The sequence below is a fragment of the Furipterus horrens genome, unplaced genomic scaffold (assembly GCF_987537825.1).
Source record: "Furipterus horrens unplaced genomic scaffold, mFurHor1.1.pri manual_scaffold_10, whole genome shotgun sequence".
In the NCBI taxonomy this organism is placed as follows: Eukaryota; Metazoa; Chordata; class Mammalia; order Chiroptera; family Furipteridae; genus Furipterus; species Furipterus horrens.
Genome location: NW_028327180.1, coordinates 42,078,796 through 42,101,027, shown reverse-complemented (window position 1 = coordinate 42,101,027; position 22,232 = coordinate 42,078,796). Strand labels below are relative to the sequence as shown.

Below are 22,232 nucleotides of genomic sequence, written 5' to 3'. Positions count from 1 at the left end.
AGGAGAGAATTCTCCAGCACAGCAGTACAGGTGAGCCCTGGGTGAAAGGAGCTCCCTTTAGAGAATTTCTAGAATGTTATTTTGTCTGAGAGATCATCTCAGCCTACTTGGGGTGAATTTCCTTTGGAAGCTTCAGCTTTCCTTCCTCTCTTCCTCTCTTTTCTCTCTCATTTTATTAAAAAAAAATTTTTTTTTAAATTTATTTGTTTTTAGAGAGAGGGGAAGGGAGGAAGGGAGAGATGGAAAGAAACATCAGTGTGTGACACATATGGTTGCCAACCCAGGCGTGTGCCCTGACAGGGAATCAAACCGATGATCTCTCAGTTCTCAGGCCAGCACTCAATCCACTGAGCCACACCACCCAGGGCTTCTCTCTCACTTTCTTTTGCTCTCAGTGAAAGCTCTGTCCTGCTTCCTCTTTCCAGAACATTTCCACTTTTGTAAATTAAGCGTTACTGGAACATGACTGCCTACTCATTTGTTTATTTTCCCACTGTTCCGAGACTTTGCTTGTCTGATAGTGCCCTCTATCAGACTACCAATCCCCTTCTCATTTTTAACAAAATCATGTCTTAGCAAGTCACCTGCCATTTTCCACCCCTTGTTCAAATTCATTGTCAAATTTTTCACATTGCTGAAATCCTTGACTGGTCTATTCTTCCCCGTCTCATTGACTTCTCATGCATACAGTCAGTATCTGAAAAAATTTGCATGGCTGTGGATTTTTTTTTTTTAATTTCCTTTATTTCATCATTTATTTCTCCAGGAATTTAGTTTTTTTCTTTCTATTCATTTCAGACCATAAGTCTTGACTTCAGCTTAAAACCAAAGAGACCACTGCAAAGTGGAATAAAGTTTGGGAAAAACTATCTACTGACAGGAAAAAGGGTAAGGCTGTCCAGGGCTTGTTGCTGGTTTTCTGGAGTGGAAGTCTGGGTTGCCTTGAGCTAGAGGAACAGCACAGCCCCAAGGAGAGATGGTTGGGGCCATTGGCCTTCACCCAAGAGAAGTCATTTCTTGAGAGAGATTCTCTGAGTATTATGAGTTCAGGGAACATTCTAAGCTCATTATTCATGGAGAATTCCCACAAGTAGGAATATCCACAGATATGACTCAGTGAATATTGACACATAATTCATTTTTTGTTTAAACGATTATCAGAAAATAGTCTGTATATAATAAGCATTATGAATATCATAACTGTGATAGAACTTTGTGGAAGAGCATTCACCTTACTCAGTTTGAAAGAACTTGAAGAGGGCAAAGCAGTAGGCCTGCTCTGGAAATGGTAGCACCTTCTAATGTAGGATTTTGCTTTTTTTACATGGCAGACTTTTTCTTGGGGAGAATCCCTGTGAATGCAACGAAAGTGAGAAAGCCTTTACTTATCACTTATCCCTTAATCAACAGGCACCAACTCATCCTGGAGAGAAACCCCATTAATCTAATCTATATGGAAAAGTCATCAGAAGAAATTCTAATGTTATATTGCCCAAGAGAAATTACAGAAGAGAGAAATGCAATGAACATAAAGGATGTGGGAAAGTGTTGTCATCCTTCATCCCTTAAGCTCCATGCTCAGTCTCATGCTGGTGAGAAACTGTATGAGTGTTTTTAGTATGGGAAAGCTTTCAGTCATCACTCATCCCTTAAGACAGACACACTTGAGGACTCACACTGTAGAGAAACTGTATGCGTGTAACCAGTGTGGGAAATTCTTCAGATATAGCTCAAGCCTTGTCATACACAAGAGGATACACACACTTGGGAAAAACTGTATGAATGCCGTGGCTGTGGAAAGGTCTTTATCAGGAGCTGTGACCTGACTGGGGAGAAACTATCTGTGCAGTGATGGCAGGGAAAACTTAAGCAGGAAGTTCCATCTGATGGTACATGTGAGAACCCATTCTGGGGAGAAGCTCTACCAATGCTGTGACTGTGGAAAAACCTTCCACAGGAGCTCTAACCAGACTGCCCACAAGAGGGTGCATACAGGGGAAATGATGTACTAATGCAAAGATTGTAGGAAATTCTTCGGTAGTCACTCATTTCACAGGGTACATGAGAACTCACAGTGAAGAGAAGCCTTAGGAATGGATGTATATGGGAAAGCTCCATCCATCTCACATGTGAATATCTTCAGTCTGGGGAAACCTTCTGCTGGGCTTCACCTTCTGCACAGGGAAATTCAGAGTGGGAGAGAAACTTTATAAATGCTGCAAACATGGGTTTACTTTAAGAAACTTAAGTCACTGTCTTATCCTTAAGTTGGAAATCTAATTCATTAATTTTTAGTGGTTTTTTTTTTTTTTAGTATAAGCATGTAAGGCCATAGATAGTCCTTTAAATACCCCTGTAGCAACATTACATACGTTTTAAAAAATAATTAATTTAAATTAATTTTTGGTGTCCCTCTTCCATTTTTATAAATGCTGCAGGCATAGAGTGAGAATGGTTTATATTTTGTTTTCCAGCTTTTCTCTGAGGATATTCAGAATTAATAAACCAAGCAATGCAGCTTCCAGGAATAAAGAAAAGGGACCCAGTGTGTCCTGTGGATTTCTCTGTCTGCGACCACCATCCTAATGGCATGTTTACCCCAATTCACAAACAGTGCAGAGCTGCGGGGTTGAACTGGCTGGAGTTCAGCAAACTGCCCAACAGCCTTGGCTTTGGTTCTGGACCAAGGAGACTCGCTCCTAGACACTAGTGAGAGAGTCTTCCCTGAATACACCAGTCACGTTCATAGATTAGCTGCAATGTACAGTTTACGAAGATCTGGTGCTTTCCAGAATATGAGTGGCTAGGCCAGCTTGAGGTGCTGTGTGTTAAAGCTGTCTCCTTTCCTGGTGACTGCCTGGTCCCTGGCCTGACTGTGCTGCATGCTCTGGGAAGACCCCTGCTCATGCGTAGTTGTCAGTTTGAGTCACACACCCTGGTGCAGACAGTACCTGGGGCCCTGTGGCACCATGGCCTCAAGATTGCTCAGGTAGAGCAGGCACACGGTAGCATTGTTTTCACCACTGCACTTGTTGAGTTAATCCTGAAAATTTCTGTGCAGAATCTGTGGGCTTCTGCAAAGTTAGTCTGACAGAGGAGAAGGAAAGCTCTGTTTATTAAAACCATTATCTTCCTGTATAGTCCATCCAGTTTCTGTGTTACTTTCTTTACATCTTGAAAATCCTTTTCAGCCATTTCTATGCCGCCAATCTGAAGGAAAATGCAGCGATGCACTGAGCAGCCGTGGCTCCTGCTCGGAGTGGCCCTGGACAACAGAGTGGTACCATCCGCGACCAGCACGTTGTCTCGGGGAGTGCATGCCTTGCCCAGCTCGCACCGCCGCACAGCCGACCTGGACCTGAGGTCTGCTCCTATGCGGAGTCAGTGAACATCCTCCCATCATGAAGGGTATTCAAGGAGCCGCTGTAGTTATTTAGGCTTGAGGGTCTCTCTGCTTTCACCTTGTAAGTAGCAATATTTCACCTGGACCGTCTCTTTCATGCTTTCTTTCCTTCATCAGAAACAGGCAGTTTGCCATGGAGCATGTCACTTGGCCCAGGCTGGACCTCCGCAGCTGCATGGAGGCTTCATCTGACCTGTCTGCTTACTGAATGTGCTTTCTTCCACAGCCAAGACTAATGGTCAATTTTGAGATAATGATCACCTAGAAATTATGGTTATTCGTGGGTGATTGGTTCCTGGGATTATCTGGTGCAGGCAGGTCTTCTCCATCAGGCTTTGTTTATAGGTAAAACTCATGTCCTCAACTGTAATGTCCTGGAGGAGCTGGCAATAGTCCACCGTCCACACAACCTGATTGTCCCAAAACTTGTAGGAAAGAATAATGACTCTCAAAAACAATTATTTTCCAGTTAGTGGGACAAATGTTGATCTTGGCATCATGAAAAGCCTAAGTAACCGAAGTTACTATTGCATAGTTAGCCATTAGCTTTGTAGCTCTGAAAATAGTATGAACAATCTGTGTATAAATTTGGGTTTAGGATCTTGTTTAAAGTATTCCTCTAGAACCATTTCTCATAAGAGTGGATGTAATCTTTCATAAAAAATACCATACCATCTATTTCCAGGAGTTTTCTCTTCCTTTTTTGGTCTTTTTTCTCTTTTTGTCCAGGAAGGGGTGCACTGTTCCCAGAGGTATTGCAATACCGGGTGGATGATGTACCTAACAGTGTGAATGGAGCAAGCTCCTATTCCATCTCCCTACTTGAAAAATCTATTTAATATGTTGTCCTTGCATAGAGAATGTTTCAGAGGCTAAACTGATAAAAACAGATATCAATGGTTGATCTTAGCCAAAAGGCTGAGAAGCGACCCAGCTCTGTTCCTTATGAAGAAATACCTTTCTAAGGTCACATATTAAACTGTGATTCTAAGAATAGGCCAACTGACTGTGCTAGGAAGACCGTTGAACATGAGCTATACTTTTTAGTAAGGCACACTGGAAGTACGTGGTTTAAGTAGTTGTTCCTCTTTTCTTGTTCATCTGTTTCAATATTGTTCAGAGAAATTGTATTTGCCCTTGGATGGTCAGAAGGGTGTGATTCTAAAGGTAACGCTTTGGGCATCCCCCAGTACTCAGGTGTTGAACATGGTTGCCCTTCCCAGGCTCCAAAATCCAACTCTGCAAGCTCCAGGGAAGCTGGGCTAATGGAACTGCTGTGGAGTCCCTGGCCCTTGCCTCACAGACCTCACAGTCATTGACAGGCTTCACTCGCCTCGATTAGTGGCCCAAATTGGGGCTGGCTTGGGCTTCAGGTAACAGGTCAGTTTGTTCCCCATGAGGAACCTCCACTCCTCACTGTTGTCATTACCTTTGCTCAGTAGTCTTCCCCACTCCCAACAATGCCAAAGCCCTGTGCCACACAGGGACCAATGAGCTGCCAGGCACTGCACAGGGCTCAGGGCCCAGCTGAACCCCCACTACCACTCTACTACTGCCTTCCTTGAGTTGACTAGTCTGTAGTTAATTTTTAACTTGAGGTAACATTGGTTAATAACATTATATAAATTTCAGATATACAACCTTATAATTTGATATCTGTATACTCCACTGCGTGCTCACCACCAAAAAATCTAGTTTTCATCCATTACCATGTATGGACCCCCTTTTCTCATTTTTCCCTCTTGACCCCATGATCTAAGGTTTTTAAAATTTGGGTTTAATTCTAAGTATTGTCTGATAGCTCTTAGATATAGTTTAACTCACAGTGTCATTTTACTTTGAGCCTATCAAAATCTACTTCAGTTAGATTTTACCTGAACTGCCTCCCTCCTCCAAATTCTATAATGTTCATATATCTCCCTTTGTGTGGTGAGACACCCCATGGTTTCTCAGATGTGTGGTCTCCTTCTCAGTAATGAGCCAGTAAACTTGACTTTGTCACTCTAAGTTTGTCCTTTGTGGTCTGTGGCTGATTGTGTTGGGACAATAACATGCAGTTATACATATGTTCTACTCTCTTGACTTCTAAAATGTTTAAAAAACATTACTGCATGTAAAAAGTGTCTTAGGACAAACAAAAATGAAAACACAACATAAAAAATGTATGAGATGAAGCAAAAGCAGTTATAAGAGGGAAGTTCATAGTAATAAATGTCTACATTAAGAAACACGGAAGCTCTTTCACAACAACCTAAGTTTACACCTTAAGGTATTAGAAAAAAAACTAAAACAAAAACAAACTAAACCCAAAGTTAAAAGAAGGAAGGAAATAAAAAGTAGAGCAGAAATAAATGAAATAGAGAATAGGAAAACAATAGAAAAGATCAGTGAAACTAAGAGTTGTTGTTTTTTTAAAAGATAAACAAAATGGACAAATCTAGACTTACCAAGGAAAAGAGACAGGATTCAAATAAATAAAACTCTAAATGAAAGAGGAGAATTACTATTGATGTCACAGAAATACAATGCATCAGAAGAGATTAATAAAATTTGAACAATTATATACCAACAAATTGGACAATCCAGAAGAAAAGTTTAAATTCTTAGAAACATACAACTGACCAAGACTAAATCATGAAAAAAATAGAAATTCTGAACATATCAATAATAAGCAGATTAAATCAGTACCAAAAACCTCCCAACAAAGAAAAGCTCAGGACCAATCCAAACCACTATTATATGAGATGTTAAAGGGACTGGTTTAGAAGAAGGAGGATCAAAACTATGAACATTAAAATGAAAACTGCATCACAAGAACCAACAACAGAAGCTAGGGAATCGAAACAAAGGCAAACTAAATAGGCAACGAGAGTGGAAAAAGAACTATAGGTATGGGGAACATACTGGGGGGAGGTCAGCAGGGAGGGGGAAGCGGAAGAGGGAGGGAGATGGCATAGGAATTAAGAAGCATAGTAGGAGGGAGTGGAGTAGACAGGAAGATGTTGAGAAGAACTATATGCACAACCAATGGACATGGACTAAAAGCGGGGGGACAACTGGAGAGAGGGAGGCCACCGGGTGGAGGGGAGCAGAAGGAACGGAAATTGGGACAACTGTAACAGCATAATCAATAAAACATATTTAAAAGAATAAAACTAAAAAAAAAATAAAAAAGAAAAGAAAAGAAAAAAGAAAGGCTCAGGACCAGATGGTTTCACAGGTGAATTCTACCAAACATTTCATAAAGAATTACACCAGACATTCTCAAACCCTCAGGAATGGAAAAGGAAAGAACACTTCCAAATTCATATTATGAAGCCAGCATTATCCTGACACCAAAGTCAAAGAGCATATAGTAGCAGAGGTCAAAGTGCAATTGCTCCAGCAGGCAAGGGTGTCTTCCAAACCTCCTCTGCCACCTAGTGAATCCAGTTAGTAAACCAAGAGCAGTCCAGTAGCATCTCTTTCTCATTCCTGCTCACTGTCCCAGTTATTTTAACCACCTTACTTTGGGTGAGGTATGGTGAAGCCAGATGCAAGTCAAGAGAGAAATGAGAGTCTCACACTTTTGTTTTATTCACAGTTCCCTGGGGAAAACAGAGCACTCCATGCAGTGCCACTTTGGGGAGGCACTAGAGGGTTGGTCATAAGACAGAGGAAAGGAGCAGATTGTGGGCAAGCACCGTTCTTTGGTTTCCATAGGAATGGGCAAGGCAGAGTAAGCAGGTTTAGCATTGTTCGAGATTAAGGTTCAGGGCTATCTAAAATCTTCAGATGTTTTTGGGTGACCCAGGGTTTACTTGAGAACTAACAGTTAGACCATTTTGTAGCTGTTAAAGCATCAATTTGCAGGAATTAAAAGTACGATTATTAAAACACACTGGCTGAAAATAGACATAGAGACCAATGCAAAAGAGTTGAGAGGTCAGAATATACCCAGCACCTGTGGTGAATGGATTTTTGACAAGGGTGCCAAGTCCATTCAATGGGGGAAGAATAAGCTTGTCAACAGATGATGCTGAAACAACTAGATTTTCACAAGCAAAAGAATTAAATTGGACCCCTCCCTTATACCATATACAAAATAAACTCAAAATGAATAAAAAACCTAAATATAAGAGTTAAAACTGTAAGACTCTTAGAAGAAACATAGGGGAAAATCTTCGTAATATTGCATTTAACAGTATTTTCTTGTCTATAACATCAAAATTACTGGCAACAACCTATAATAAACTAAACCTTCAAAAATTACAAACTTTTGAGCATCACAGGACAATAACAAGAGAGTGCAAATACAACCCACAAAATGGGAGAAATATATCTGATAAGGTATTGATTAATCATATATCTGATAAGGTATTAATATCCAGAATCTCTAAGGAACTTCCAGAACTCAACAACAGAAAAACAATAACCCAATTCGAAAATGGTCAAAGGACTTAAATACAGCAGACATTCTAAAGATGAGATATACAGATGGTGAATAAACATATGTTCATCACTAATAATTAGGGAAATGCAAATAAAAACCACAATGAGGTGCCACCTCACATCTATTAGGATGGCTATTATCTAAAAGATAGAAAATATCATGCTGGTGAGGATGTGAAGAAATCGGAACTCTTGTACATTGCTGGTGGGAATGTGGAAAATTGTTTCTTAAATAATTAAGCAGAGAATTAGCATATAATCCAGCAACGACACTTCTGGGTATATATCTAAAAGAACTGAAGGCAGGGACTCAAGTGGACATTTTTTCCCTTTGTGTTGAGGGCTGACTTTCAATAGATCGCAACGAAGGAGGAGCTCTGCTCCCTATGAAACCCGACCAAGAAGCAGGTCATCCATAAATGGTTAACACCAGGTTCCCCGCCAACACTCCCGCTGCATGACTGGTGAGGGTGTGGCCCCGAAATAGACATTTTTCACAACATTGTTCATAGCGGAATTATTCATAGTAGCCCACTAGTGCCAAACTCAAAAATTTACACATTTGTTTTAAACATAGCCAAAATACGAATATTTCATAGCATTTTTCACAATGGCCAAAAAGTGGAAATGACCCAAATGACCATCAAGTGATAGGAACATTATACCAAATGAAAGCAATAAAATACTAATTCACACTACAACGTAGATGAACCTCAAAAATTTTATGCTACATAAAAGAAACCAGTCACAGAAGGCCATATGGTGTTTTTTCCTTTAACATATGAAATGGACAGAATAGACAAATCCATAGAAACAAATAGATCAGTGGCAGTTTAGGACTGAAATGAGGAGTTAGGGGTAATGAAATTGTTCTAAAAATTATGGTGATGGTTTCACAACTCTGTGAACATAACAAGTACTGAGTGTACATTTTAAATGGGTGTACTGTATGGCATATGAATTATAACTCAAGAAAACTGTTACTAAACAACCCCCACCCCCCACCAAACCTCAAACCCTGAAACAAATAAACCCATCTGGGTTTGATGCTTTTTTGTAGTGAAACATCTTATATAACTTTTTAGATCTTGGTTTGCATTAACATTGTATTTCAAGGTTTTTGTAAGGTTGTTTTTTGAACTCTGAGTTTATTTTATTCTGTTACATTGCTTAAAACTATTGTTTCCAGAAAAGTGGAAACAATCCAATGTCCATCAACAGATGAATGGATAAATGTTGATACAGCCATACAATGTAATACTAGTTAGTTACAAAAAGAGATGAAGTAACCCAGGCGCTATGGCTCAGTTGGTTGGGAGTCGTCCTGCAAACCAAAAGGTTGCTGGTTCAATTCCTGGCTGGGCACCTGCCTGGGTTGCAGGCTCCATCATGGTCTGGGTATGTTGATGGTTCTTTCTCTCCCTCTCCTTCCCTTCCCCTCTCTCTAAAATCAAAAATAAAAATAACACTAATGAACCTTTAAAACATATGTAAATGAAAGAAGCCAGATGCAAAGACTACATATTTTAGGATTCCACTTATATGAAATGTGAGGACTAGACAAATCCATGGAAACAAAAGGTAGATTAGTAGTTGCCTTGGGCTGGGGGGTGAGGTGGGGGATTATGGCTCAGAGGTACTGCGTTTCTTTCTGTGATAATGAAAATGTACCAAAATCGACTGTGGTGATGGATGCACAACTTTGTGAATACACTACAAGCCACTAAATGGTACACTTTAAATGGGTTAATTGTATGCTATGAGAAGTATATCTCGGAATAAAGGTTTTATATAAAGAACTAAAGGTTTAAATAAAGAACTGGGTGAATTAAAGGGATACACCATTTTATGGACTAGGAGGTTTATCTTTGTAAATATGCACACACCCTTGCATACTGTTGAAGAACAAGGGGAGAGGCATTTAATGAGCTTCTGGCTGCCTTAGATCGGATTCCGCTCGGAACCACGCCCTCTTGGGGGACAGGCCACGACAAAAACCATTTACTCCCCGTCTTTCCATTTCTAACTCGGTCCTCTGCGCTCCGCTCGGTCTTCCGGCCCGACACTGCCCTCCAGAACTGGTCGATATGGAGAGCCTGCTCTCCATTCAGGTCCTGCCACTGTCCTAGCACCTGGAAGAAGCCGACGCCCGCCAAATCCTGTACCGGCCAGTCCCGGCCCTCCGTCTCTCCGATCCCGGAGCTCTTGAGGCCCCGCCCCTTACGCTGTCGCGGTGCGGACCCGGAAGCGGAAGTGCTGGCGGGTGTACGTCTGACTTCGCGTTCCTACCCGTATCTGGGGTAGATTTTTTCATGTGTCGGCGTCAGGGCCGGGCGCTTAGCCCCAGCCACTCCCGCTGCCCCGGAGTCGCTGGGCATCCTCCCCGTTAGTACCCCGTGACCGAGGCTTCCTGTGGCCGCCGCGGTTCCTCTGACAGCTGTGCCCGCGCGGGTCGGGGACGTGGCTCAGGGTCTCGCGTGAAGGGAGGCAGGGCCTTTATTCCATCTGCCGTGCGCCTCTCTTCAAAAGCTGCCAAATCAACCTTTTGCCTTTTCTCCAGAGGGAAAAGCATTTACGATGTTCTTGGAAATGGCCCCAGCGTCCTCTTCTGACCGACATGGTGATTGCGGGGCGTTCCGGTGAGCACTGGCCGGAATTGCCTGGGCTGTGGGCATCGATTATTGAAGTTTGATGAATTATGTAGGTGTTACTTGGTCGTCCATTGATCATTTGTTAACATTTTACATATCTACTGTATTTCTACGGCTCTTTCCATGTGTTTTAAATTCTTTGAGAGTAAGGAGATGGACATAGTTGCAGAAATGATATTTGGCGTTTAATAACTTTGGTTAATTGCCTCACATGTAACAACGAAGTTATATAATAACTCCTACAGATTAATACCCAAAATGAAAACTCAAGAGAAAAATGAGCAAGAGGTTTAGATGGGCTCTTCAATAAAGGTAATATATAAATGGACAACAAATACGTGAACAGGTGCTTGGTATCATCAGCAACCAGGGAAATACAAATTAAAACAACATTGTGGCCCTGACTGGTGTGCTTCAGTGAGTTGGGCATCGTCCTGTAAACCGAAAGGTCGGTTCCATTCCCAATCAGGGCACATGCCTGGGTTGTGGGTCAGGTGCCTGGTTGGGGGCGTGCATGAGGCAAGCAATGGATGTTTCTCTCCCTCTCCTTCCCTTCCCCTCTCTCTAAAAATAAAAAAAAATTTTTTCAAAAGACCCATAGTGAGATAAATACTACACACTGAATGGTTAAAAGTAAAACTAAAAAGTGACATATGCATACACTTAGTAGAAACACATTTAAACAGTATCAACTAAATATAATCTGTTGGTAAGAAACCAGTAAGGCATGCACACGTGCACCAATTGAACATAAAGTCTACTTATAGCATGATGCTTTGGAATATCCTAAAGTGGAAATGACTCAGAGTGTATCAAGAAGCCCTGGCTGGGTAACTCAGTTGGTTGGAGCGTCGTCCAGATACACCAGGGTTGCAGTGTGATCCCGCTCAGGGCACACATAGGAATCAACCAGTGAGTGCACGGATAGGTGGCACAACACATCAGTGTTTCTCAAATCAATAAATAAAAAAAACTTAAAAAAAGTAGATCAAGAGAAGAATGGATGAATTGTGGCATACATTTGCTGTGGTATAAATTCAGCAGAGAAGAACCAAACCACAGGTCAATAGATGAAATAACTTGGATGAACCTCACAAACATGTTGAATGAAAGAAATCAGACACAAAAAATGCGTGCTGTTTGATATTGTTTCTTTAAAATTATAAAACAGGCACAATAGTATGTTAAATGTCAGAATAGTGGTTATGATTGGGAGGCATGGAGTTAATGATTTGGAAAAAAGACAAGGAGTATGTCTGAGATGCTGGATGTGGGTATGTTCTATTTCTTGACCTAAATGCTGCTTACCTGGGCCTGATCATTTCTTGAGAGTTTGCTGAGATTTTTATTCATGATTGCTTCCCTTAATTGTATGGATGTTGTAATTTGGTAAAAGAACTTCAAGAAATGGAACTAAGTGTACTACCTCATAAGGTTGAGTGAGAAATACACAAATAGAATAAAGTATACAGAAAAAATGAGCAAAAATAAAATCAATACTTAATGGAAAAAAGAACTGATCAGTAATATGAAAAGGTGAAAAGATGACAAATAATAGTAATAGTTTTTGTAGTTAAGTGTGAGATTATACAGAGGACTTTAATTTCAACATAAAAGAAAAACGGTGCCATTATTCAGACCCTGTTGGAGTGGCTAACGTTAGAAATGTATTTTGAGTTTTTTCTAAAATCTTCATATTCTAGTTTGGGTGTCTTTCAGTCAAAATTGAAACACTAGTTTTTTAAGTAAGTGAGATATCAGTTACCACAGTCTTCTGAAGTTCTGTGTTTATTTTACCCCTCTCTAGTCTTGTCTCAGTATCAAGATTATGTTTTTGTATGTGTGGTACTCCTTATATTTTAATGGGATTGGTTCTTTCTTCAGCTATACTGCTCATCACCAACCGATATCAATTATTTGTTCATTTCCTGCATTGCCCAGTTGAACTGAGAGACCCCTGTTTCCTCCTCAGTGCCTAGTGCCTGGCCTGGCATAACGAAAGCCCTGACTAAATGTTTGCTGAGTGAATGAAGAAATAAGAGACTGAGGGAGGCAAAGGTTCCAAGTCCAATCAAGCTCCAGCACTGGGTACTCAGGGAGACTTCTGCTTTCATAAAACCTTTTGAACTTCTCTTCATGATGCCTAGCAGAAGGTCTAGAGTGAATTGTGGTCACGTCAGGAATTACAGCCACAGGGGATCTGGTGCTTGACACACTAGCCTGTGTCTGCTCATGTTTCCTAACTGGTGATTTTGGGTCAATTACTAATTAGATGTGAACCTTAGCTTTCTCATTTATTACATGACAGTATTAATACCCAATTTGGAGGGTTGTTCAGACAACTAAAGGAATTTGTATATGCAGAACTGCTTAACAGGTGCTCAGTAAATGGCAGTTGTTAATAATATTTGCATAGTTAAGTATTAGTTTTTAATTTTTTTATATATTGATTTTAGAGAGAGAGAGAGGAAGGGGAAAGAGAGAGAGAGAGAAACATCAATTTGTTGTTCCGCTTGTTTATGTATTCATTGGTTGATTTTTTTATGTGCCCTAACTGGGGATCGAACCCGCAACCTTGCTGTATTGAGAGGATGCTTTAACCAACTAAGCTACCCGGCTAGGGTAGTATTAGGTTTTTTAAAAAAAAAAATTTATTTATTTGTTTGTTTATTTTTATTTATTTATTTTTAGAGAGAGGGGAAAGGAGAAAGAGAGGGAGAGAAACATCATTGTGTGGTTGCCTCTCACTGGCGCCCCCAACTAGGGACCTGACGTGCAACCTAGTCACGTGCCCTGACTGGGACTCAAACCAGCGACACTTGGCTCACAGGCTGACGCTCAATCCACTGAACCACAGCAACCAGGAGTATTAGTTTTTAATGGCTGTCACATGTTTCATCTGCAGAGAGACGGCTAAAAATGATGTTTGACAATTGAAAAATGTCTGTTGCTTGATGATTGACACTGCGAGCTAGTTACCTGGACACTCAGTATATGAAGAGAAATTGAGATCAACCTCTTAATTTAAATTCAAAAGCTTCTGCTGATCAGGAAGTAGAATGTTCTGGGAAACCTCACTTTCAGATTCCCAGTATGCCAAGCCATTGACCTGCCTTGTGAGTGGTGAGTCCTTTTTGATGCTCTCAAACCATCTACTTGATGTAGTTTCTTCACAAGTGGCACATCAGTGCTTGGGCTGAGCGATCATGCAGTGGGCCATGTAAGCAGGATGGAAATGGCCAGAGTGTGTATAAGTCAGGTTCCTGGAGTTTGGGATGCAGGAGGTGAGTTTGTGCTTTTTGGGGGAAAAATGTTTATGGATCTTATCATGTCTGTCAAACAGCTCTGCCTGCCTCTCTGTACTTTGATGTGTGTACTCTTAAGATGGAATTTTTAACCTGTTCCTCATGGGTAGCAAAATACTGAAAACCATTTTCTTGCTCCAGGTAACTCAAGGTGCTTTGTCATACTATGGAAGTAGTGTGTTTGTGGTGTGTTATGTGCATGGCATGGGACAGCTTATAGGCATGTGATTGTTGGAATTGAATTGGCCTCGAAGTTTGTGCCATTCTTCCCACTGAAGTCTTCTTTCTTGGGATCCTTCCTGTCTTCATGAGAGGAAAGCTGAGGCAAGGATGGTAGCTGGGTTACTGATGGATTCTTGTCAGGTGAGTAGAAAGTTGCGCTTTCTTCAAAATGTCATGTTTGTTTCTGTCAGGTAGCCATGAACCCAAGCTTCTTTAAGCAGTAATGACCCTGCTTAATGAATGACTCTTGGTGAACTTCTCCAGGACCCATGTATCTCAGGTCATACATGGATTACGCTGGCAACGATTCTTTAATCTCAAAGAATTTAGTGATGCTTTCTGATCCTCAGTCATGCTTATTGTTTTAACCAGTATTATGACAAATCTTGTGGAAAGAAAGGAAGGTTTCTAATCTTTTGAAATTTGTGTCACTGTGGCAATAATTCTTTTTTTACTAGATTTTACAAGTGTTGTATTGTGTTCAGTGCTAGCCGCAGCCTATAAGTAGAGGAGGAATAAAGCATGAATAGCCCAGGGTAACGTTTGGTAAGATAAGTTCAGTCTGTGCCAGTGATACTGGTAAATCCATGTGACTGGATGTAATCACCAGGCAGTATCTAAAGCTAGAGAGAAGAGGTCTGGGCTTCTGGTCTACCTTCCTCAGTCCCTCACACATCTTTCTGAGAACATCAATGAAGATGGCACTCAGCTAAAGCCAGCATGTGTTCGATGGTTTAGCACTTAGTGACCTTTGAGGATGTGGCTGTGGACTTCACCCATGAGGAGTGGACTTTATTGGATCAAACGCAGAGAGATCTCTACAGAGACGTGATGTTGGAGAACTATAAGAATCTCATTACTCTAGGTATGACTGGCATTGTTTCTTTACTGAGTCCTTTATGAAATGAAAGTTTCTTAAGTACCTTTGCTGTCAAATGGGAGTACTATGATAAACAAGACGGACATAGTCCCTGGCTTCATGGGCCTTTACTATCTAGGGGAGTCTCCATGAAAATTAAGGTCTATGTAAATAAATGACTTCATTTCCTCTAGGGACTAAAAACCTTAAGACTTTAAACATGTTTGAGGTGGGACATGTTTTTCAGGTCTTAGAGACCTACAGGCTTTTGAGGGCAGAGAGAGAGAGAATGTGCTTATATTTCTGTTCCTTTTAAAATCGTTTTATTGGGTTTATTCAAAATTTTGCTTGATTATTTTGCTGTTTGTAAAGTGATACTTTGCCATCTTGAGAAACCTTGAAGGCTAAGGGGTTAGTTCTCGATTCAGGGACAGGTTTTTCATGTCTTGCAAGGTTCTCTATGTATTTTTCCTGTAAGCAGGGTATGAACCATGCAAACCCAGTGTCAACTCTGGATTGGAAGGAGTGGAAGAACTGAGGACAGGAACCAGAGTTCTGCAGGGTGAGTTCACAAGCAGATAGTTTTTTGAAGAGCAGTGCTAGCCTGGGAAAGGTGCAGTACCTTTGCAAATGTCATTTTGCAGACCTTTAAAGGGATACTTTTTTCTGAGAAGGTTGAGGTCGTTTGTTTTCTGAGTTTCCTCAGGAACCTTCAACTTCCCTTTACCCTTAATTTCGATTGATCTCAGCCTTTTTTTGTTCTCTCAGAAAGATCTATTTGGCTTATTTGAAAATTTCATTTCTTGTGGTAGCTCTTGTCCCAGTACCTACCTATCTTGTCATCTTGATTCTATCATCTTTTCTGTTTACTCTCAGCCTGCATTTTGCCTTAAACTTCATAAATGGCCTACAGTTTTGACAGCATACCCTTATCATTGCCAAACTCTTAACACAGGCAGACTCTTTGTGGTCCATATTTCTTTTTGTTTCACCCTTTCTTTATGTTTCAATTATATTTAGACAAACACACGTTCTATATGCTTTATTTTGAGATAAAACATGCATAAATTAACCATTTTAAGTGAGTATAATTCATTGATGTTAAGTACATTCACAGTGCTAGGCAACAATGAGCTCTTTTTAGTTTCAAAGTATTTTTATCACCCCAAAAGGCAACTATGTACTTACTCATTAAGCAGTCATCCCCATTTAGCTCTCCCTCTAGTCTCTGCAACCATGGATTCACCTATTCAATATATATCTTATAAATGGAATGATAAAACGTGTGAGATTTTGTGTCTGGCTCCTTTCACTTAACATAATGTTTTCAAGATTTATCTACATTGTTGTATGTATCAGAACTTCATTCTTTTTATGGATGAATAATGCTTAATTTTGTGACTATATTACATTTTGTTTATCCAGTTATTCTCTGATGGACTTATTTTTTCCACCTTTGGCAACTGTGCTGTGAACATTTGTGTACAAATATTTGAACGCATGTTTTTAACTCTTTTGGGTACATAACTAGGAATGGAATTACTGGGTCATATGGCCATTTCATGTTTAACTTGTTAAGGATTCCCAAACTATTTTACACAGAGGCTGTACCATGTTACACTCCCACCAGCAATTTAGTGACTTTTGTCCATTATTTTTTGTATGTTTTACATATTTTTTTAAGTGCAACCCCTGAAATATGTATTCTGTTAGCTTAGTCATCACCTTAGAATGACAGAAATTTCTTAAATGCCTTAAGTCAAGAAAAAAAACTAAAAAATCTCTTTTAATTTTTGTTTACTGGCTGTGGGTTGAGCCACTAATACAATGCTTGGCCAGGCCCGTTGCAACTCTTCCTTAGCCTTCCTTTCCTGCCTGAGTGGATTATTAGGGTCATTTGGATGTGTAAGCTTTCAGTCCTTCCTGGCCTTTCTGAGCATGCCTTGGGCATGCTTATGGACTTCTCAATTCCCTTGGAAACACTCGAGTTTTAAAAAGCCCTCATTCACCCACATATAACGTCCCCGACCTGTTTCTTCTGAGGCTTGTCCCAACCATTTCCCATTTCCTTATGCTGTTGTGGCCAATACTTCACCTGTACCTGCATACATTTGCAGCAGAAGCTGCCTGGAATGCTTCACTCCTGGGAGCTCTCTGAGTTAGCTGAAATAAGGGGAAGCCCTTGCACCAATCCCCCGGGAAGCCCTTGCACCAATCCCCCAGGAAGCTGCCAGAGAGACCAAAACACACAATGGCAGTTTTTTGAGAACAAGGCCCATATGGCTCCTTTTGGCACCAGTAACTTGCTCAAGGAGTGCCTCCTGCCATCTACATGGAGAGTGTGGATGGCAGGTAGGAAGTTAACCTGCCAAAGCCCCTTCTTGGTGAAATACAGCTGCTTCTTTCTTTCCTAAGTGTCCCTTGTCTGTTGGACCTTTTGACTAGATTCCAAGCTCTGTAAGAGTTGGTTCTGATTGTGCTTGTAAGCTTGTTTTCTGGTGGGAAGGAGCCCTGGAGTTCTCTGTGCACCATGCTTTGTGATGTCATTTTCTGTGCCATATGTTTATAAACAACTTGATCCCACAATTTTTCTCCAAACTTGAATTTTTCTCCTTCTTTTAGCATTGGATTTACAACTCAAGGCCAAAGTTTCCACACCTCTTCAAGATATTTATGTGGACAAAACATCAAATGGAATGCACTTGGTAAGATCTCCAGAAGTAATTTTTGTCCTCCACATTAGGACCAGAAGTACAAAATCCATGAGAATTATATGAGATACATGCCATTTACCCAGAGAAAACAGAGGCTCTGAGAAGAATCTCTGAATACGAGAATTTGAGGAGTACTCTAAACTTGCTTCCAATTTGTTTATCCACAGAGATCTCACAAATAAACACCCATATAGATGTAACTCTGTCGTCAGTGTTTGAAACACAGTTTAGTTTAAGAAATTATCAGAAAAACTCTCTAAGGTGCTCTGTGAAAATAGAGAATACACTGCAGGGTCCTGGCCTCAACTTAAAACAATTGAAACACAGGGCAGAAACTATGTCTACTTAATGGAAGAAGGGAAAAAAATTAATTATGATAATGTTTCCAGTGCATAGAAGTTGGGGTGGGGAGACATTCTGTTATAGTAAATGTGGACATGTCTTTAATGATCGTTTATATGTTAACAGGAGAGAAGCAGGGCTGCAGTGAACCAATGTGGTTCCAACCTTCGCTTATTCCCTGTGACTCGCCTGAGACACAAAACTTCTAGGGGTAAGCGGAATGGAAGAGCCTTCAAAAAGAACTTTATTCAGACCTTCAGGAAAACTCACACTGGGGAGAAAACTTCTGAGTGTGTTCAACATGAAAAAGTCTCTGGTCAGCTTTCACATCTTGCTGGGCACAAAAAAACTCATAGACACGAGGGACATTGTGTGAATGCAAAGGTTGCCAGAGAACATTTGTTAATCAGTCATTGTTTAAGGCACATAGGAGACACCACACTGGAGAAAAACCATATGAATGTAAAGAATGTGGGAAAACCTTCACTCATTCCTCATACCTTACAGATCATATACAAATTCACAGTGGAAAAAGGCCCTATGTGTGCATGGAATGTGGGAAAGCCTTTACCCGATCCACAGGACTTATTTTACACATACGAACTCACAGTGGAGAAAAGCTGTATGAATGTAAGGAGTGCGGAAAAGCCTTTCTTCATTCCTCATACCTCACAAAGCATGGAAGAATTCACAGTGGGGAGAAGCCATATCTATGTAAGGATTGTGGGAAAACTTTTACCCGTTCCTCAGGACTTGTTTTACACATGCGGACACACACTGGAGAAAAACCCTACATGTGTCAGCAATGTGGGAAAACCTTTAATAATTCTTCAGTGCTTAACCAGCACGTAAGGACGCACACTGGAGAGAAGCCATATGAATGCAAGCAATGTGGGAAAGCCTTTACTCAGTCATCGGGCCTTACCACACATGTAAGAACTCACACTGGAGAGAAGGCCTATGAATGTCAAGAATGTGGGAAAGCATTTGCTCGTTCCACAAATCTTAATATGCACATGCGAACGCACACTGGAGAAAAGCCTTACAAATGTAAAGAATGTGGGAAAGCCTTTAGATATGCCACATGTGTTAATATTCACACACGAACTCACACTGGAGAGAAACCATATGAATGTAAGGAATGTGGGAAGACCTTCACTCAATCTTCAGTGCTCACTAAACACCGAAGAACTAAGGCATGTGAAAAAGCCTGGAAATGTTCCTCAGACCTTAGTAATTATTCACATCTAAACTCATCTGGATAAAGACCTTATGAAAGTAGCTTTTTCTCTTCAGTGAGGCAGCTGAGCAGCTGAGCAGCCTCCCCAGCAGACACAGAGAAGCAGATCTTTGTGAAGACTGACTGGCAAGACTATACCCCTTGAGGTCAAGCCCAGTGATGCCACTGAGAATGTCAAAGCTGAAATCCAGGACAGGGAGGGCATCCTGCCCAACCAGCTGCATCTGGTTTTCCTGGGCAAACAGCTGGAGGAGGGCTGCACTCCCTCCGACTACAATAACCAGGAGTCTACCCTGCACTCGGTGCTTCCTCTGCAGGGAGGCATCATCAAGCCCTCCCTCTGCCAGCTCGCCCAGAAGTACAACTGTGACAACATGATCTGCCGCAAATGTTGCGCCCACCTGCACCTGTGCTGTCAACTGCCCCAAGAAGAAGTGTGGCCACACCAACAACCTGCACCCCAAGAAGAAGGTCAAATAAAGCCCTTCCATCACCTCCTTAGCCTGCAGGGCAGCTTCCTGCCTGAACCCTGGCCCTGGGCCCTCAATAAAGTTTCCCTTTCATTGGAAAAAAAAAAATAAAGACCTTATGAAAGTAAAGAATATTAAAAAGTTATCAATTTTCATCCTTACATGATATGTGGGAACTTACTCGGGGCAGAATTTCCATTCATAGAAGATATATGGGAGAGAAGTAATTGTTCATGTCTTACAGAATATATAAGAACTCACACTTAAGAGAAAAACCTTCTGGATATAAGGCATGTGAGAAAGCCTTTTTGGTTAATTTTTGTTCTAACAATTTTATATATCTAAAATTATGATAAAAGCCATGTGAAGGTAAGACTAACATACAGCCTTAAACTATTTCACATGCTCTAATAGCACATGGCAACTCCTGTTGGGGAAAACCATCTGTATGTAACGAATGTGGTATAAAACCTCTACTTAGTGTTGAGGACTTACTGTCCATGTGAGACTTCAGATGGGCATAAACCCTGTGATTGTAAAAGGTACAGGAAGACCCACACATGCTTCTCCTATCTTTTAAGAACTCAACATTTAAACTCAGTGGAGAAAGCCTTCAGGAGTTCCTGAAAGCCTCAATGTGCAAGAATTCTCACAAATGTAAGAAATATTTAAAAATTATTCAGGTATGTTAACGAGTGAGTCATCATGGAGTGGAGGGAAACCTTATAAAGATAATATATATGGGAAGGGTGTATTTCTGCTTTATGTTAATATTTTTTGGTAATCTTACAGAAGCAGAAAATGTTACAAATGTTAAAATACAGGAATTCATGAGTCTATGTGTGAGTGTTTTTTTTCGCTTTCAACCTTTAGTAAAATGATAATTCACACTGGAGAGAAATTGTGATTGTACGGTATGTGGGAAATGGTGTATCCATTTTATAAATTTTACACTACATGTGGAAAGCAACTCTATGAATATAAAAGTGTAGGAATATGTTTTTGGTAAATACATATCCCTTAAGAGACTTGTAAAGTACTCCTTGGAGGGAGAAGCTATGAATATGAGGAATTTTGGAAAGGTTTTAGGTACTCTTCTTACTATACCCAAGAGAGTTCTTCCTGGAGGAGAAATGGAAATAAATGACAAAATGAGATTGTCTTTCTGTGTGTCTTATTCTCAAGGAGAGCACCCAGGCCCTTAATTCTCTGTGGTGGTTTTGTATTATGAAGTTTAATTGCTTTCAAAGACACTCGAAAGTAGAATGCAGTATTAAACTCATTTCGTATAATAGTGTTTTCATTATGGTTTAGCTTTAAAAACTTCCCCTTTTACAGTATAATGTCTTCATTGAACTATTTGGACATTTAATTGGTGACAGGGAAATTTTATAATTTAGGGGGGTACTACTTTCTAATGTATTTGCAAGTGGGTCATAAAATGGGCTATTTATGATAGCCCATTTATGGGATATTTTGTTTATTAATAGAAACATTATCTCTGGCTTTGTATGGCAGGTGGTATCTCTTCAGTATTCCTTTGGTACCTTGTAAATAGAATCCAGATTATCTTTAGGCATATGCTAAAAAACATTCCACTTCTCAGGTTTTCTTGGGTTTATGGCTAATGAAGAGTAGGCAGAAGTCATTGGTGTAGATTTGGGAGAAGCTTTTAAAAAGGGACAGTTCTCATACAGCCATTTTAATTATTGCCCTGAATTCACCTGCCTCCACCCTTCTTCAAAATCAGATATATTCCTGGAGTTTGGATGACAAATTTTGTGCAATAGGGACAAAAGCCATAGACAAGTATGGTTGGTTAAAAAACACAGGGACACTTTCTCTGCATTGATGTCTTTGCACAAGCCACTGGCCTGCCGGTTTCTAGACTTCTTGGTGCATGAGAAAAACCAGCTCCTTAGGCTAACCACTTACGTTTGAGAGACATCAGTGTGTAGATGGCAATTAATACCATTAGATATGAGATGAGTTCACTTGAGCATTTGCAAGGCCCAGGGAAATTCTAACTAGCCATTGGGGTTATGGGAGGAAGTAGCAAATAGATTGAGAAGTAGTGGCCTGTGAAATAGGAATAGAATTAAGGTTGGTGTCCATGACTGGGATTTGATCATGAATGTCACTGGGGACATTTTTAAAAGCTGACTTTGTGCAACAGAGTGTGCAAAGCTGTCACTAAACATCACAGTAAAGATAGGTATTCCTTTTTGACCTTACAGTCTTTACCCTAATATCCCAGCTTTACATTAAGTATTAGTTATCTATTGCTGCTTTAATAAACTACCACCAAGTTAATGACATAAAAGAACAAATATTAAATATATTAAAATTTTGGACATCAGGAGTCCAAAAAGGGTCTCACTGAGCTAAAACCAAGATGTCAGCAGGGCTATGTTTAGGGGTGACTCTGCTCACTCGCTTTTTCCAGCTCCTTAATGCCTCTTGTCTCATTCTTCTATCATCAAAGCCAGTGACATCAAAGTCCCTCCCACACTGCCACCTCAGCCTTCCTCTATTTTTAAGGACCATTGAGATTGCATTGGACCTAACCACATAGTCCAGGATAATCTCCCTATT

The 22,232-nt window shown here is 40.5% G+C and overlaps 1 protein-coding gene, 1 non-coding gene and 2 pseudogenes across 2 annotated transcripts; 2 read left to right on the top strand and 2 right to left on the bottom strand.

Moving 5' to 3' along the window:
• Positions 1-4,133: 4,133 nt before the first annotated feature.
• Positions 4,134-4,333, bottom strand: LOC149999809 (U2 spliceosomal RNA). Its single transcript, XR_016513792.1, has one exon. It is a non-coding gene; the product is annotated as a U2 spliceosomal RNA (small nuclear RNA).
• On the bottom strand, positions 4,297-4,800 carry LOC149999808 (cyclin-Y-like protein 1 pseudogene; annotated as a pseudogene).
• A 5,785-nt stretch (positions 4,801-10,585) lies between these two features.
• ZNF846 (zinc finger protein 846) lies at positions 10,586-19,348 on the top strand. The gene is given in 6 exon segments (XM_090289512.1): positions 10,586-14,153; positions 14,751-14,877; positions 15,353-15,433; positions 17,494-17,576; positions 18,054-18,281; positions 18,284-19,348. Coding segments are annotated over 6 exon segments (1,461 nt in total). The 5' UTR covers positions 10,586-14,120; the 3' UTR covers positions 19,193-19,348.
• On the top strand, positions 19,200-20,799 carry LOC149999806 (ubiquitin-ribosomal protein eL40 fusion protein pseudogene; annotated as a pseudogene).
• Positions 20,800-22,232: the final 1,433 nt, after the last annotated feature.